The 18,209-nt window shown below is 43.8% G+C and overlaps 1 protein-coding gene across 11 annotated transcripts in view; it reads left to right on the forward strand.

Annotated features, from left to right (window-relative positions):
* ADPGK (ADP dependent glucokinase) overlaps nt 1-13,585 on the forward strand; it is a 40,869-nt gene extending 27,284 nt beyond the window's left edge. For 6 of the 11 annotated variants that reach the window (XM_017548081.2, XM_037745551.1, XM_017548079.2 and 3 more), the window contains 4 exons: nt 5,059-5,179; nt 8,483-8,679; nt 9,326-9,424; nt 12,008-13,585. In XM_017548081.2, coding sequence (XP_017403570.1) covers nt 5,059-5,179; nt 8,483-8,679; nt 9,326-9,424; nt 12,008-12,562 — 972 coding nt within the window. In that variant the 3' untranslated portion in view covers nt 12,563-13,585. Of the gene's footprint in view, nt 1-5,058; nt 5,180-8,324; nt 8,680-9,325; nt 9,425-12,007 lie in introns of all 11 variants that reach the window. The other 5 variants (XM_017548082.2, XM_037745548.1, XM_037745550.1 and 2 more) reach the window with 3 other exon arrangements.
* The last annotated feature ends 4,624 nt before the right edge of the window (nt 13,586-18,209 follow it).

An 18,209-nucleotide genomic window follows, 5' to 3' on the forward strand; every position in this document is an offset into this window, starting at 1 on the left:
AAAAAAAAAAAGTCAAAATTCCTTCTTAATTTATGGGTTGCAGAATGGATGTTGTATTAGCAAGCATGAAAACATCATCCTTCTCCCTATACATTTCCATCACAGCTCTTGGGTGACTAGGTAAACTGTCACTGTGCAGTGATTTTTTTTTTTAAGTATAAGATGATTGTTTACTTAGTCCTTTAACCTGTGGTAATTATTTGCTAACAGATAATGTGACCAACGAATATATTATGATTCTGTAGGTGGTTCCTAAGGCTGACAGTTTTACTTTCATTAATAGACACTACCCTTTTTTTCTGCTTTTTTTTTTTTCTCTTATTATACTTTAAGTTCTGAGATACATGTAGAGAACGTGCAGGTTTGTTACATAGGTATACACATGCCATGGTGGTTTGCTGCACCCATCAACTCGTCATCTACATTAGGTGTTTCTCCTAATGCTCCCCTATTCTCCCCCCTCCTGCCCTACAGGCCCTGGTGTGTGATGTTTGCCTCCCTGTCTCCATGTGTTCTCCCTCCCACTTAGGAGTGAACATTCGGTGTTTTCTGTTCCTGTGTTAGTTTGCTGAGAATGATGGTTTCCAGCTTCACCCATGTCCCTGCAAAGGACATGAACTTACCCATTTTTATGGCAAGCAGTGATATTTTTAAGCAAATCTTTTTTTTCCTGAGCAATAGGTCTCAAGAGTGTGCTTAAAATACCTATTAAACCACGCTGTAAACAGGTATGCCATCATTCAGGCTTTGTTGTTCCGTTTATATATAGAACACAAGCAGAGTAGATTTAGCATAACACTTAAGGATCCTGGGATTTTTCAGAATGGTCAGTGAATGTTGGCTTTAACTTAGTCACCAGCTAGGTTTGTCCCTAACAAGAGAGTCAGCTTGTTCTTTGAAGCTTTGAAGGTGGGCACTTACTTCTGCTCTCCAACTCTGAAAGTCCTAGATGGCATATTCTTACAATATGCACTTATCTGGCATTACCTTCCAAAAGAAGGCTGTTTTGTTTACATCGATAATCTGTTGTTTAGCCGTGTTCATCAATGATCTTAGCTAGATCTTTTGGATAACTCGCCGCCTCCCCTAGCATTTTTATGTTGTGGAGACAGCTTCTTTCCTTAAACCTCATAAACCTCTGCTAGCTTCTAACTTTTCTTTTGCAGCTTCCTTATCTCTCTGAGCCTTCATAGAATTGGAGAGAGTTAGGGCATTGCTCTGCATTAGGCTTTGGCTTAAGGGAATGTTGTAGCTTGTTTGATCTTCTATCCAGACCTTTCAGACTTTCTCCATATCAGCAATAAGGCTGTTTTGCTTTCTTTTTTTTGCTGTTGTTTTTTGGTTTTGTTTTGCTTTTTTACATCCATGTGTTCACCGGAGTAGCACTTTTAATTTCCTTCAAGGACTGTTCTTTGCATTCATAACTTGGCTAACAGCATAAGAGGCTTTTCTCAGCTTTCTGCTTGCCTTCCTCACTAAGCTTAATCATTTTTAGCTTTTGATTTAAAGTGAGAGATGTGCAATTCTTCCATTCACTTGAACACACAGAGGCCATTGTAGCGTATTTAACTGGCCTAATTTCGATATCGTTGTCTCTCAGGGAATTAGTGAGGCCCAAGGAGAGGGAGAAAGGTGGGAACAGCCTCGATGGGGCAGTCAAAACACATAAAATATTTATCAATTAAGTTCACCGTCTTATGTGGGAATGATTTGCGGTGTCCCAAAACAGTTAGAGTAGTAGCATCAAAGATCATTGATCACAGATCACCATAACAGATTTTATCAATGAAAAACTTTGAGATGTGAAAACTCACGAAGTGAGCACATGTTGAAAAAATGGTGCCCATAGACTTGCTCAACACGGGGTGCCACACACTGTCAATTTGTAAAAACTGCAATATCCGCAGAGCACAGTAAAGTGAAGCACAATAAAATGAGGTGTACCTGTACCTCTTTCTCCCCTCCAATCTTTATGCTGTTATTGTGATGTATATTACTTCTGTGCGCTATAAACCTCACACTACATTTGTTAGTACTTTTCTTCAGTTATCTCCTAAAGACATTTAAATAATAAGAAAAATAATCTTATATACTTATTTACCATTACTGTTTCTGCTCTTCATTTCTTTGTTTAGATCCATATTTCTGGCTGAGCGTGGTGGCTCACACCTGAAATCCCAGCACTTTGGAAGGCTGAGGCAGGCAGATCACTTGAGGTCAAGAGTTCGAGAGCAGCCTGGTGTGGTCAGCATGTTTCACCCAGCATGGTGAAACCCCACCTCTACTAAAAATACAAAAATGAAAAAAATCAGCCAGGCGTGGTGGTATGTGTCTGTAATCCCAGACTGAGGTAGGAGAATTGCTTGTACCCAGGAGGTGGAGGTTGTAGGGACGCGAGATCACTCCACTGCACTCCAGCCTGAGCGACAGAGCGAAGATCCATCCCCAGAAAAACCAAAAACATATTTCTGTCTTGTGTCATTCTCCCTTCTGCCACAAGGACTTCTTTTTAACATTGCTTGTGGCACAGGTCTGCTGGTGATAAATTCTTTCAGGTTTTGTATATCTGGAAATTCTCTTACAGTAATATGCTGAGGCATTTGTAGGGCTTACTAAATTTATTCCTTTTTTTTTTCTTTGAGACAAAATCTCGCTTTGTCACCCAGGCTAGAGTGCAGTGGCACAATCTTGGCTCACTGTCTCCCAGGTTCAAGCGATTCTCCTGCTTCAGCCTCCTGAGTAGGTGGGATTACATATGTGCACTGCCACGCCCAGCTAAAGTTTTTGTGTGTTTGGTAGAGACGGGTTTTCACTGTGTTGGCCAGGCTGGTCTCAAACTCCTGACCTCAAGTGCTCTGCCCATCTCAGCCTCCCAAAGTGCTGGGATTACAGGCATGAGCCACCGTGCCTGGCCAGTTTCTTCCTGTTTCTTAGGGATCATACTTTATTGTCTGACATCCACACAATCTTTTGAAAACCATTGTTTTCATGTATTTTGTCTTTTTTGTTGTTTCAGGCAGGAGGGTAAATATGGCCTGTGGCCCTTATTTTGTCATCTTGGAAGTGAAGCACTAGCCAAGAATTAGAGAAAGGGCGTAAAGTGGTTGGGGCAAGATTTTTTCAGAATTGATAAGTAATGGGCATGTGTTAAGGCAGAAAAGGGAGAAGAGTGTATTTTAATCCAGAAACTGGGATTTCTTAGATAACACAAAAGTACCTCTGTACAAAGCAGTCTATAAACAAGCAGTTAATTAGCAAGTTAATGCCTTTTGAAGCTTCTGAGTGGGACATATTAAATCTGAAACGGGCCGTGTATATTGGCTCATGCCTGTAATCCTAGCACTTTGGGAGGCTGAGTCAGGAGGATCTCTTGAGCTCAGGAGTTCAAGACCAGCCTGGGAAACATAGTGAGGCCTTGTCTCTATTAAAAATGAAAATAAAAAATTAGCCAGATGGGAGTGGCTCTTGCCTGTAGTCCCAGCTACTCTAGAGGCTGAGGCAGGAGGATTGCTTGAGCCTGGGAGGTCAAGGCCATGGTGAGCTATGATTGCACCACCTCACTCCAGCCTGGGCAACAGAGCAAAACTCTGTCTCAAAAAAATGAAAAACGAAACAAAAGCTTGAAGAAGTGCTGATAGTCTCTGGGGACCTTCCTTTAAATCTCAGTGCAGTCCTCATTGTCGGGTGGTTTTGAGTCTGCTAGCCTGGCCTTGAATGGTGTGGCAAAAACAGTAGTTCATTGGCGTTGAGGAACAGGAACAGATGTGAAATGGCTTCTAGAAAGACTAGCCAGAGGGAGTCCCCGGTTGGAGTTGAAGAAAAAGGTTTTGGAAAAGTTGCAGAGCACCTTCCCCTGAACTCTCTCAGTTGGGATGAGATGGAGTCTCATTCTGTCACCCATTTTGGAGTATGCAGTGCTGCAATCTTGTCTCACTGCAACCTCCGCCTCCTGGGTTCAAGCAGTTCTCTTACTCAGCCTCCTGAGTGGCTGGGATTACAGGCACCCAGCCAGGCACAGTGGCTCACGCCTGTAATCCCAGCACTTTGGGAGGCCGAGGCAGGTGGATCACGAGGTCAGGAGTTCGAGACCAGCCTGGCCAAGAAGGTGAAACCCTGTCTCTACTAAAAATACAAAAATTAGCCACGCATGGTGGCGGACACCTGTAATCCCAGCTACTCGGGTGGCTGAGACAGAGAATTGCTTGAACCCAGGAGGCAGAGGTTGCAGCGAGCCAAGATCGTACCACTGCATCCCAGCCTGGGAGACAGAGCAAGACTCTGTCCAAAAAAAAAAAAAATCTCATATTGGAACAGTTGTTTTGATCTGGCAGCTTTGGGCAGACAACATCCCATGTCTGTTTGCCTGCAGAAGGTGTGAGTGAAGAAAGAAAGCAGGGATAGGGTTTGCTTGGGCTGCCATGGTAGCAAAATAGCTCAAGCAACAAAAGTTTATTTTCTCTCAGTGGAGACTGGAAAGCCCCAGATCAAGGTTCTGGCAAGATGTGGCTTCTGGTGAGAGGTCTCTTCCTGGCTTGCAGATGGCCACCTTATCACTGTGTTTCCACATGTCTTGTCCTTGGTGCATGTAGTGCGGGGAGAGAAATTAATATCTATCTTTTCTTAGGAGGCCACCAGTCCTATCTGATTAGCACCTCACCCTTATGAACTCATTTAATATTAATTACCTTCTAAAAGCCCTATCTCCAGATAAGCCACATGGGGTTTGAGCTTCATCTAAGTTTGGAGAGGTGACACAAACGTGCAGTCCACAGCAGAGGAGATGAGATGTAGCAGCTGCATAGGTGCCTGATGGCTATGACAGTTCTTTTGTTAGCCTGTCAGTTCTGGTTGCATTATGGCCATACCCTCCACAGGCCTTAGCCCTGGTGGCATACCTTCTGCACACCTCCAAACCTACAGCTTTCAGAATTAGATTTGGATTCCAATAGTTTGTTGAAATGATTAGAATCAGCCTGAACGTACTGTCCTGGGGTGCTGTTGAGATTCTGTGGGGAAAGGAACAGGTCTCCTGATAGACTTTGTGTTGCTCATTTGCAGGTTCTTCTTTGCGGTCCAGTTGGTCCAAAGCTACATGAGCTTCTTGATGACAATGTCTTTGTTCCACCAGAGTCATTGCAGGAAGTGGATGAATTCCACCTCATTTTAGAATATCAATCAGGTAAGGAAATGAGTAAGTAGTGGTGGCAAGACCAGTCAGGGGACTGTGTATTGTCAGATTGGGGTGTGACCATGCCAGAAGTTTATCTTTGTAAATTGGTAGGATCCTGCTTTTGCCATACTGAAGGTTTCCCGACCTATTGGTTCTACTGAAGTGACACTGGTCATTCTCTCAAGGGAGACTGACAGAGTATTACAACATGGAAGAAAATTCCCAGGTCTGCAAACAGAATTGCTGTGAACCAAGAGAAATCAGGCTGTAGGAAAGCAAGCATCTCAAATAAAAATGAAAATGTGTTAAATACACATATATAAAGTTTTCTTTTATTACTAAGAAAGGCAGGTAGCATCCGTTCAACTGTGTGCTGGATTCTGCCCTAGGCCTTTCTGACTGGTTGTTCCAAGCTGCTTGGGGTTAATTCCAAGCTTCTGGCAAGTTTTTCTGCAGCGTTTTATTTCTCCTTGGGGGTGTGAGTGGAAGTGTTTTGTATTTAGCAGTACTATGTTGTTTTCCGTCCGATGTTCTAATGTTGCTAAATCCACATCCACTGCATCTGATGCCCCCTTTCCGGCAGACTGTACGTGTTACATGGATTAGGCATCTGGTTTCTGAGAGAATCTAAATACTTGGACATACTTTGATTCTATGTATATGCTGCTATATTTTTCCCTCTGCTCAGAACTCACTCTTGAGTTTCTGATTCAACACATTATTAATTCACTTTAAAGACTCAAGCATCTAAACAGACGAATTGATACCTTAAAGCAGCACTTAATACTCTTCAGTGAACTACTTTCAAGTCAATTAAGACAGTCTTCTCCACTAGAGTGAGTAACTAACGTAAGGCATGAACTATGTTGTTTCTTAAGAATTATGCCTTTCTCCAGGGAGAAAGAACATGTTCTGACTCCCTTTCAGGTGCTTACTAGAATCAGTTGGGAATTAAAGAAAGGTAGGGTCTGAAAATTAGGGACACACTGTTGATGTAGGCAATTCATACTTAATGCTACACAAGTTTTGGATTTCTCAGCTTTAGTTTCCCTAATGGGAAGTAAGTGTGATTGTTTTTAAAGAATTGATCCTTCATTGTGGTAAGGATTAAGAGGTTGATTGGTGTGCAGAAACTTTGTGAACAGCTTGGATGAAAAGAATGACCTGCCTGTGGACTGGAAGGGTCTGGAATAGCTGAGGATGAGCTCTGAGGAGCTGCTGCCACGAGTTCCAGATTCATCTCACTTCTTTTGGCACCCACAGCATGAACTGGGGACCTTTGATTCCTGGTTTCTGTCATTTTCCCTGGGGACAACAGAGTGGAGAGTCATGTCTTCATCAAGACTTTGGCGTTGTAGTGGACACCTGTGCCTTGTGTGTAGTTAAGGAGACCGCACAGTTCACCTCACAAAGTGTCTCTATCCTTGGGTTTATAAGCTCCACACTTCAGTTTTTCTTTCCCATGCCTTATTTTTCTGGGTACAAAGCAGTGGACTTTGGTTAAACTTTATGTGAGGTGACATTTTCCTAGGCCCCAGGAGGGATCCTAGTCTGGTGGCAGCAGCAGTCCTGGGCCCAACTCTCAACAGAAATCCATCCCCAGCTTCTCTGTAACCTCATTGGGGAAATTCCAAAAGGATTGGTCCACTTTTTTAAATCACATTCTCTCTTACCAGGCCTCCCCAGAGAAGCCCATTTTCAGGCTTGGGCTGGGAATCCAGTGAGTCTCTACACAGAGGTTTTGCTGACTTACTGGCTAAGGGCAGAATGATACATTGAGAACAGAGATTGCTTGCAGAAATGAATACAACACCTCGTGAGGAAAGAGGGGCGCTAACTACCATTCCAGGCAGAATTCCACCCATTTGCTTCTCCGGCCACCCCTCCGCCCTGTGTCCTTTGGAAACAGCAAGCAGCTCTGCACGGTCCTTCTTGTCCTTACCTTGTGGAAGCCTGTTTGTGTTTGCCCCTGTCACTTCCTGAAGAAATCAGTTTATTTTGAATACTGTGTGGCTCTTTGCTCCTGGGTTAAGTTAGGTCGTGTTTCCTAGCGGTGTCACTGTTGAAGGGTTGAGTCCCTGTCTTCCTTTCTGGAGAATATCAGTGTAATGTATTTTTCCCATTGTACAGAGTCTTTCTTGACTTGCAGAATGTTGGATTTGGAGTTCATACCCATATTTTTTGTCATGGGCATTTAGGTCATCAGTCTGTTCTCCTATTGTTCTTTTGTTAATTCATTCCCATGGCTGTATGCCTGGCGCAGCATGACGCCGAAGGAATATGATAGAAGATGACACAGGCCCTGTCCTCAGCTGACAGTTTACTGCCGGAAATTGACACCTGAAAAAGTAATTGCAGGCCAGGCACAGTGGCTCACGCCTGTAATTCCGGCAGTTTGGGAGGCCGAGGCAGGCAGATCACCTGAGGTCAGGAGTTTGAGACCAGCCTGGCCAATACTGTGAAAGCCCATCTCTACTAAAAATACAAAAAATAGCCAGGCCTGGTGGTGGGCACCTGTAATCCCAGGTGCTTGCGCCATTGCACTCCAGCCTGGGCAACAGAGCGAAACTCCATCTCAAAAGTAATTGCAAAGTTATGTACTCAGTCCTGTATTAGGGTACAGTGGTGGCTCCAGAAAGGAGGTAATCAAGTCTGCTCAGGGGTGGTAGAATTAGGGAAGGCTTCACATTTAGGGAAGAGCTAGCACTTGAACTTGGTCTTAACCAGTCATTCCTCCAAAGCAACTCACAGAGAAGCAACTGGAGCAGCCAGATAATCTGAGCCTTTAGATCAGGTGCCCAGAAACCACTGGCGGGCAGGAGGGAAGAGGAGATGCAGTGAGTTTGGCTGTTGGGAAGGAATTCAGCCTGCTTAAGTTCCAACTAAATGAAAGATGCTCAGGGCACTGCTGTGAGGAAGAATGTGCTTACAGTGACAGCCTGCGCTATCCGCGGGGCGTGCGTGCTGCGCTGTGTGCCGGTGTTTGGAAGTCATGCTGCCGCTCTGTACTGTCTCTCCTATGTTTGAGAGCTCAGTGGACAGTAGGGCTCTCCTGGAACTCGGGGAGAGAACTACCTTAAAAAAGGCATATAGCACCCATACTTTCTGTTTCTTGGTTGAGTTTGGATTTAGGTATTTGGTTTGTTTCTTCCAGTGCCATGCTGACCTTAGACCATTGTTGTCAGGTCTCCTCAGCCAGAAACCAGCCTGCTTGGAGCCAAGGCTCCTGTGAGGTGCCTGAAAGTGCCCCCACAGCTAGGAGACCTAAAGCCTCTTCCTTTTCTTCCCATTGTGTTGACTGGGTTTTTCCAGGGGAGGAGTGGGGCCAGTTAAAAGCTCCCCATGCCAACCGATTCATCTTCTCTCACGACCTCTCCAACGGGGCCATGAATATGCTGGAGGTGTTTGTGTCTAGCCTGGAGGAGTTTCAGCCAGACCTGGTGGTTCTCTCTGGATTGCACATGATGGAGGGACAAAGCAAGGAGCTCCAGAGGAAGAGACTCTTGGAGGTAATGGCACCGTTACAGAATTTCACAGATCTCAGCTGGTGGTTTTCTTCAGGTTCCAGCCTCTCTTGGCGTCTGCTGCCTTGCCTTAGGTCCTGGCCTCCCAGGGACATATCTTGGCAGCTGGCTGTGGAGCTTCCCTCCTGCTGCAGTGAGGCACCTCACTATCCCTTCAGACGTGGGCAGCAGCTTGAGTAGGACAGGTCAGAACATCTTCATGCCTGAGCCTCTGCATCCTATGCTAAACTGACCATGGCTGCAAGCTGCAGGGTTTGTAGTTCGTGTCCTTTGTGTTATATCTGTATCATCTCACTTCACATCAGCTATGCTGTGACTCCCACAGATTCGTACAGCAGTCGAAGTGAACAGCTTTGTTAGGTCCCAGGAACAGACTGGCCACATGAATATACAGGGACATTTCTTTGTCATCTCTGAATCTGTATGCCTGATGGCTCTGCACAGCCTAGGCTTCCCTGGTGGGAAGAGTGTCCCTTGTCCACAGGTGGTGGGGGACCCACATTGCTTGCAGCTCTCGTGAGCATGCAAAGAAGGCCATTACTAAGAGGAACTCCTCAGGATCTGATCTTTTCTTGCCTTTCCTGACTTCCTTCTATTTCTAATGGCAGTGCTTCTCTTCTTCTCTTTGCAGGTTGTAACCTCCATTTCTGATATCCCTACTGGTATTCCAGTTCACCTAGAGCTGGCCAGTATGACCAATAGGGAGCTCATGAGCAGCATTGTGCATCAGGTAACCACATGGGACCATCGTTTGGCCCCAGTCCTCTCAGAGCCTTGCAGAGAAGCTTGTTTGTGCACTGGGACCATGTGTTTGGGCTCAGGGACTGGCTCACTGACATGTAGGTTTGTGTCACTCAGACCCAAGTCCATGGAAATCCCAATAAGAATTTAGGACTGTTCTGGAACAGTGTCTCCTACCAGGTTAGAATGACGGCAGTGTAACTGACAGATCTGTCGATCGTATTTCTCTGGAATGGGAAGGTTGAAAGTGAACGGAGAAAACTGAAAGCCCAGCTCAGCTGCTTTCAGTTGAATTTCAGGGAGCTCAAAGAAAAGAAACTTTGGGGGATCCTTACTCCTTTCTCAGGCTTCTGGGTGTTCGCCACCTGCTTCTGGGCAGCAGCAGCGATTAGGATAAATCCGAGCAGGTGAGGCTTCAGAACACAAGCTCTGGAGGCCTGGGTTGGCATGCCAGCCTTGCACTCACGGGCTTCATGAACATCTGGCAATCTACTGTTAGTTAACCTTAATTGGTAATATATTCATTTGGTTAAAAAAAAAAAAAACACAGAAACTATGAAAAGATATGCAATGAAGCCTCCTTCCTACTTCCTCCCCTTCCCTGCTCATACCCTTCATCTGTTTCTTTCCAGAGTTCTTTTGTACAAGTGTAATAAAGTACAGAAATATATTCTGATTTTTTTCATCCCCTTTCACCCAAAAAGCTAGCATGGCCTACTGAATATACTATTCTGTACTTGTTCTTTTTTTCACTAAATATATCATAGAGATCTTCCTGCATCACTGACATGGAGAGTATCCTCCATCCTTTCACGGCCACGTGGTTAAAATGAATGTGTGGCTGTACGTCCGTTTACTTAGCCTGGACCTTCTTGATGGACGTACTGGTTTTCACTGCCCTTTGCTGTTCAATACAGTGCTGCAGTGAACAACTTTATAAATGATTTTATTTTGCCTGGGAGCAATCCATATGTATGAGAAATTCTCAGAAGTAGAACAGCTGGATTGGAGCCTAAGAAAGCATTTGTAATTTTGAGATTGCCAGATTGCCCTCCATGAGAATGATAGCAGTTTACTTCCCACTGGCAATAATTACAAATGCTTGTTCCTTCATATCCTTGCTACCAGAACGTTATTTAAAATTTGCATTTATATCTGACAGGTGAAAAAATGGCATTTCAGTATACAGTCATCCATTGTCATCGGGGCGGGAGGGGGGAAGGCGGTGGTGTTCCAGAACCCCGCCCAGATACCAAAATCTGCAGATGTTTAAGTCCTGCAGTTGGCCCTGTGGATAAGACAAGTTGGCCCTCCCTATCTGCAGGTTCCACATCCTTGAATACTGTTTTCCATCTGAGGTTGGTTGAACCCACGTATATGGAGGACCAACTGTAGTTTGGGGTTTTTTTTTTAATAGACTTTTTTTTTTTTTTACGGTAATATTAGGTCCACAGGAAGATAGAGCAGAATGCAAAGAGTTCCCATATGTTCCCAGTCTGCCAACACATAGCCTCTCCCACTACCAGCAGCCTCCACCAGAGTGGTACATTTGTTATAGCTAGTGAGCCTACACGGGCACGTCGTCAGCACCCAAAGTCCATTAGTTTACGTTGGGCTCACTCTTGGTGTTTTTCAGTATAGCTTTTGTTTGCGTTTTTCTTCTCACCTTTAAAAAACATGAGCCATTTCTGTTTCATTTTCTCTGTAACTATCTACTTAACCCTTCTGAGCCTTAGTCTATACAATGGAGGCAGTCCCTCCTTCCTAGGTCACAGTTAGAATTGGATGAAATAAAGCCTAAGGCTCAGTGCCTAAGAAGAACATGCAGGAAACGAAAGCTGCTACTGCACCAGCAAAGTGTAGGGCATTAAATGTTTAAAACCGGGTTATAGATGTGCACATATGTACAGGGACTCCTCCTGCATGTGCGGTTCTCTGGTTCTAAGGAGGGAAGTGCTAAGAAAGACAGACAGGGGGGTAGATATAGTGGTTCCCCATCAGGTAGAAAACAGGGGCTCCTGTGTGGTCATCTTTTCCATGCAGCGTTATTGCTCAATTCTTCCTAACCCACAGCTGCTTAAAAACCTTAGCTCTAACATGAAACGGTATTCTTTTTTGTTTCTTGATGTTTTATACAAAAAAATCATCGCAACCCTGACCAGCATGTTGCTCGAGGTCTCCATTTTACTGGTAATGCTGCCGACATTCAGGAACTGAGAGCCATGCCCCATCAGAGGCAAGAGTATCTCCTGTGCGTGCACAGGCAAAAGCTAGGGATCACGGAAAGAAACACAAAATGTGGACACCTCTGCCTGTTACCTTAGAGTGGCATATCACAGGAGACTGGGTCTGAAACAGTGTTACTGCAACTTTCCCGTTTCTCCCAAATGATAATGAAGGTGGAGACAGAGGTGTGATAGCTAAAACAGTGACTTCAGGGCCAGGGAGCCCTGTGGCAAGGAAGAAAGCTACCTGCCTGTGTTCTCTGTCATTTATTCACTGGCTATGTCGTAAGACATCTTGGGAGCCAGGTTATCTCCATCAGAAAGAGACCTGTCTTTGTTTTTGTTAGCAGGTCTTTCCTGCAGTGACCTCCCTCGGGCTGAATGAACAGGAGCTGTTATTTCTCACCCAGTCAGCATCTGGACCTCACTCCTCTCTCTCTTCCTGGAACGGTGTTCCTGATGTGGGCATTGTCAGCGACATCCTCTTCTGGATCTTGAAAGAACATGGGAAGAGTAAAAGCAGAGACTCGGACCTCACCAGGATCCATTTCCACACACTGGTCTACCACATCCTGGCAACCGTGGATGGACACTGGGCCAACCAGCTGGCAGCCGTGGCTGCAGGAGCTCGCGTGGCGGGGACACAGGCCTGCGCCACAGAAACCATAGACACCAGCCGAGTATCTCTGAGGGCACCCCGAGAGTTCATGACTTCCCATTCGGAGGCAGGCTCCAGGATTGTCTTAAACCCAAACAAGCCAGTAGTAGAATGGTACAGAGAGGGAATATCCTTCTACTTCACACCAGTATTGGTGTGTAAAGACCCCATTCGAACTGTAGGCCTTGGAGATGCAATTTCAGCTGAAGGACTCTTCTATTCGGAAGTACACTCTCACTATTAGGAAGATTGTTAAGGTAATTTTTCTGAGGAAGGATAACTTAGCCAACTTAAAAATTACAGGGAGAAATTTGCGTGGAAAATAGGATCGAAGGTGTCAGAACTGTTTGTAAATCTAGCTGGAAGACAGCCAAAGAAATAAAAGCAGATTAAACTGTATCAGATACATTCCAGCCTGTTGGCGACTCCATAAAAAACATTTCAGGTTTTAATCAGAATTTAGCTATGAGACTGGATTTTTGGTTTTTTATGTTGTGTGTCACAAGGCTAAAAACTCAGTTCCTAAATCCCCAGTTTGTGCAGCGCCATCAAGTGTTGTAAGCCAAACTTCTTCACCCTTGAGAGCATATCAGCTGGAGAAAAGCACTCCCCCCTTGCCCACTTGAGAAGTGCACGCCCACTCACCCAGCACCCTGGTCTCTAGGAAAGCTTCGTGTGAGGTTCCTCTGTCTCTCAGCTCAGTGCTCATGGGCAAGGATCGTGATTTCCATTCAGCGTTACAATGACAATATTTAATGAGCATACCTGATTCTCAGTTTTCTGCTCTCAAAATTTAGGACAGAGCCACTAAGGACAAAACAGTCCCTCCTGTGCTTTGTGATGGCAGCAGGGGCTGGGGAGCCTCTGAGGGACTCTTCATTCTGCAGTTGTCTGGAAGCCCGAGTGGCGTCGTGAGATGAAGGATTGTACTTTCCTGTCCTGGCTCTGTAGTTGGTAGGCTGGCTGGTAAAAGGCTCACGAGGCCTGGGCTGAACCTCGTTGCCTAGCTTTGGATGTGCTTTCTGCAATAAAGACTGATTTTTGTTGATTCCAAACCTTCAAGGAATTTGCTTTTTACAACTGGAATATGCTCCTGTGTGTGTATAACAGATCATGTATGTTTTATGTTTTCATTGATCATTAAAGAGTTTGACCTAATAAGAGCTCCAGGATCATTAACAAACTTGTCATGTTATATATTTATTTTTTTATAAATCAAGACGTCTCTGTGCTTTTAAATATATTAAAACAATTGACATTTCAGGAATCCTGTCTGTAACTGGTTTTTTGTCTCTATCACCACTCTGGAACCAGGTATGACGAAAACCATTCTAATCTTCGTTGTGATGTGTGTGTTACTTTGCTCTTGAGGTGCTTGCAGTCCATCACACTGAACCTGAGCTCCAGGCCTGTCCTCTGGGGTTGAAAGTGACACAAAGTACTAGTGTGAAGGAGCCCAGTTAAAGCTGAATTGGAGCATAGCAGTTTGAGAGCATGGTGAGCCTTTTCAGCTTGTTCAAAGGACAACATGCACATGGCAGCTGGTGGTGGGCCTGCCTAGTTCAGGGGTCTTCATTCCCCCCAGGCTCACAGCAGCTTCTGGAATCTCAAAGCTACCTCAGGCTCTTCATTTATGACCTCCCTTTCCCTGCATTCTAGGTTTAAGCTGCATTCTAGGCTTAAATTAAGGAAATCTCTGGCTGCTACCTTATCCTTCTCCGTCTCCCAGATAAGTTAAAAATAATCAACCTTCTAGTCTATTTTTATTAGAAAGGCTTGTATGAGATTTCTGTTTTCTCCAGAGGAACTGAAATATTTATATTCTAAACCTAAGAAGAATACTAGGAGTCCTGAAGTGTTCTCCACATGATCTTTTCTTAGGGTCTAAGTTGACTACTCAGCCCCTGGCCCTGAGTGTATATTCTGAGCAGGTTCTCCACTTTTTTTTTTATTGGTAATGCCAATAAAAACTAGTTACAGAGTATAGTCAGCACATACCCTAGAGCAGTGGCTTTCAAATAACGGATCTTGAACTAATAGCTGCTAAATCCACTTGGTAGTTAACACAGAAAGTATAAAAACACATCGTACATTACTAGGGTAAGTATAAGTAAGCATTTTTTGTAAAATATCAATGACCGTATGTCCAAATGAGTGTATATAGATTTGAACATATGTATGTCCGCCTGCAGAATGTCCCATCTTTTCTGTGAAGTATCTAAGCAATAGAAGCAAGAGTGTGACGGGTATTTGTCACATAGGACAGATTATGCAGAGGTGAGTTGGAAGGGTAGAGGATAAGCTAAACAGGTTGGGGTTTCACGTTTCTCAGCCCTTTGCTTTGGGATTTTACAAAGGTATTTTACATAGGATTTTATATGAAGAAATGTTTGAAAATCTGCTGGCCTAAAAAGGATGCCTGGAGAAAAGTGAGTCTTCCTAAAAACCGTTGGTACGCTCCCTCTGGCTCTCATTTGAAATCAACTTAAAATATGGGGAAAGGAAAAGCACCGCACAAAGCACTAGCAAGAGGTAAGGGTGCAGCCCAAAATCAGTAATCCTTATCGTTACCAGTTTGCATTGTATTCTCTCCTGGCAAGTTTGAGAAGAAATCAAATTCTACACAAGGTTTTGAGACGGTGAGTATTACATGATGTTGGACAAGTTACCCTTACTGAGCCTTACTTTGCTTATCTGTAAAATGGGGTTAATGATGGTACCTACCTTCATAGGGCTGTTGATGATTAAAGGAGACTGCCATGTGGAATATTTAGCACAGTATGGGGCACATATTTAAGAGTTAAATAATTGTCAGTTATAACTAAGCTGAACAATTTCCTGGGTCTCTCTAGAACTATTTTAAATCATTGAAAAGTGACTTGTAATAATGTAACATTCTGTTTTCTGGTCTTTTTAAGGTAAAAATATTTATATAGTGAAACCACACATTTTTTAAATGTTTATATAGTGAAACTATACAAGTGTGCCACTTGGCAAGGTTTTTTTTTGTTTTGAGACAGTCTTGCTCTGTCACCCAAGCTGGAATGTAGTGGCTCATTCTTGGCTTATTGTAACTTCCACCTCCCAGGCTTAAGCCATTCTCCTGCCTCAGACTCCCAAGTAGCTGGGATTACAAGTGCCTGCCACCATGCCCAACTAATTTTGTTTTTTTTTTTTTAAGTAGGGATGGGGTTTCACCGCGTCGGCCAAGCTGGTCTCGAACTCCTAACCTCAGCTGGTGTGACCACCTAGGCCTCCCAAAGTGCTGAGGTTGCAAGCGTGAGCCACACACCCGGCCAGGTAAGTTTTGACAAATGTATATACCTACCTCCCCGAAGTACCTATCAAGATTCAGAATGGGCCGGGCCCAGTCTCTAAAAATACAAAAATCAGCCAGGTATGGTGGCGTGCGCCTACAGTCCCAGCTACTAGGGAGGCTAAGACCAGAAAACTGCTTGAGCCCATGGGGTGGAGGCTGCAGTGAGCCAAGATCATGCCACTGCATCCTGCCTGGGCAACACAGCCAACTCTGTCTCAAAAAAAAAAAAAAAAAAAGATTCAGAATGGACGACCCCAAGCACATCACCTATGAGTTAGTCTTGATCTGCAAGGAGCAGCAGAAATAGTCTCCATCACTCTAGGTAGTTCCTTTGTCATCCCCACTCCATACTTCACACCCCAGAACAACCAGTTTTGTTTTTCACTGTTAGTGTTTGCCTGGTTTTGGAATGCAACTTAAAAATGGAGTCATGGCCAGACTCAGTGGCTCACGCCTATAATCCCAGCACTTTGGGAGCCCAAGGTGGGTGGATCATGAGGTCAGGAATTCGAGACCAGCCTGGCCAACATGGTGAAACCCCATCTCTACTGAAAATACAAAAATTAGTCGCCTATAATCCCAGCTACTTGGGAAGGTTGAGGCAGGAGAATTGTCCAAACCCAGGAGGCGGAGGTTACGGTGAGCCGAGATTGTGCCACTGCACTTTGCCTGGGCGACAGAGCAAGACTCCATCTCAAAAAAAATAATGAGTCATTCAGTATTTAGTCCTCTGTATAAAAGCTTCCACATATAGTATTTTTTAGAGCAATCCATGTTGCATGTAGTTGGTTGCTATTTATAGTTAGAACAGTATTCCACTGTGAGTACACAGCATTCCACTTTGGAATTGTTATGAATAAAGTTGCCATCAACAAGTGTTTGTGTAGACAAAAACTGTCATTTCTCTTGAGTAAAAGCCTATAGGAGTGAAATTGCTGGGTGAAAGACCTTTTTTCCAAAATCGACTATTGTACACTCCCTACAACAGCATATGACAGTTGTGGATGCTTTTTATTTCCCCATGAACATCTGGAGTTGTGTTTAATTTTACCCATTTTGATGGGTATACAGTGGTATTTCAGCATGGTTTCAATTTATATTTCCTTGATGATGTGAGCACTTTTTCATGTGCTTATTTGACTATTCATATATCATTTTTGGTGAAGTGTCCAATTTTTGCCTTCCCCCACCCCCCGGCCCCCACCGCCGGCTGAGCTGTTTGCTTTGTATATATTGTTTGGGTTGTTAGTTTTCTTTTTTATTTTTGAGTTACAGGAGTTTTATCCAAAATATTTTGGATGCAAGTCATTTGTCAGATATGTTTTGTACTTTCTCCAAGTCTGTGGCTTGATATCCTTTTTCTTCATGTCTTAATGTTCTTCTCTATGTCCAAAGAAATATTGGACCGTGACTGTGTCACAAATATAGTCTCACTTTGTACATAAAAACGTATGAGATAGATAGATATAGATATATATATCATGTACAGCATGTTTTGAAATATGTATATATTAGCTATACATTAGCTATATAGCTATACGGAGCTAATTAGGCAGTGACTCAACTTTTTGTGGTGAGAACACTTGAAATCTCCTGTTAGCAGTTTTCAGTAATACATTGTTACTAACTAGTCACCACGTTGTACATCTCCCAGCCCCCAGCCCCAGATTGTTTTTGCATACAGCTATCCAGTTTTTCCAGTACCATTGGGTGAAAAGACTTACTTTCCCATTTCATTGCTTTGGTACCTTTATCAAAAATCAAATGACTGTATAAGGTCTGTGTATGTACTCGCTTCTGTTTTATTGCTCTGTTTGTCTGTCTTGATGCTAGTACCACATGACTGCTCTGATAGTAAGTCTTCCAATTTTGGTTGTTTTCCATGATTGTTTTCCATGTGCCTGGTCCTTTGTATTTCCATAACATTTTAGAGCCATCTTGTCAAGTCAGTTTCTACCCCAAAATCTGCTGGGATTATGACAAGAATCCATAGATGAATTTAGGAAGAATTTTTATCTTAACACTATTTAGTCTTACAATGCATGAACATTATACTATGTATTTCTATAATGACTTCCTGTTTCACTCAAGTGCTTTAGCCATTTTCAGAGTAGAGGTCTTAGGTGTAGTCTGTTAAATTCCTAAGTATTTCATATCAGTAGTAGTTGACACTTGTGATTTTTTTAATATTTCATTTTAAAAATTGTTCCTCGCTAGTATATAAAACAATTGATTTTTGTACACTGACATTGTTATCTTGTGACCTTGCCAAATCCACTGAGGATTTGGCCAGGTGCGGTGGCTCACACCTGTAACCCCAGCACTTTGGGAGGCCAAGGTAGGTGGATCACCTGAGGTCAGGAGTTAGGGACCAGCCTGGCCAACATGGTGAAACCCTGCCTCTATTAAAAATACAAAAATTAGCCAGGCATGGTTGCAGGTGCTTGTAATCCCAGCTACTCAGGAAGTGAGGCAGGAGAATCCCTTGAACCCAGGAGGTGGAGGTTGCAGTGAGCTGAGATCACGCCATTGCACTCCAGCATGGGCAACAAGAGTGAAACTCCATCTCAAA

The sequence above is a fragment of the Cebus imitator genome, unplaced genomic scaffold, assembly GCF_001604975.1.
Source record: "Cebus imitator isolate Cc_AM_T3 unplaced genomic scaffold, Cebus_imitator-1.0 Scaffold203, whole genome shotgun sequence".
NCBI classification, from domain to species: domain Eukaryota; kingdom Metazoa; phylum Chordata; class Mammalia; order Primates; family Cebidae; genus Cebus; species Cebus imitator.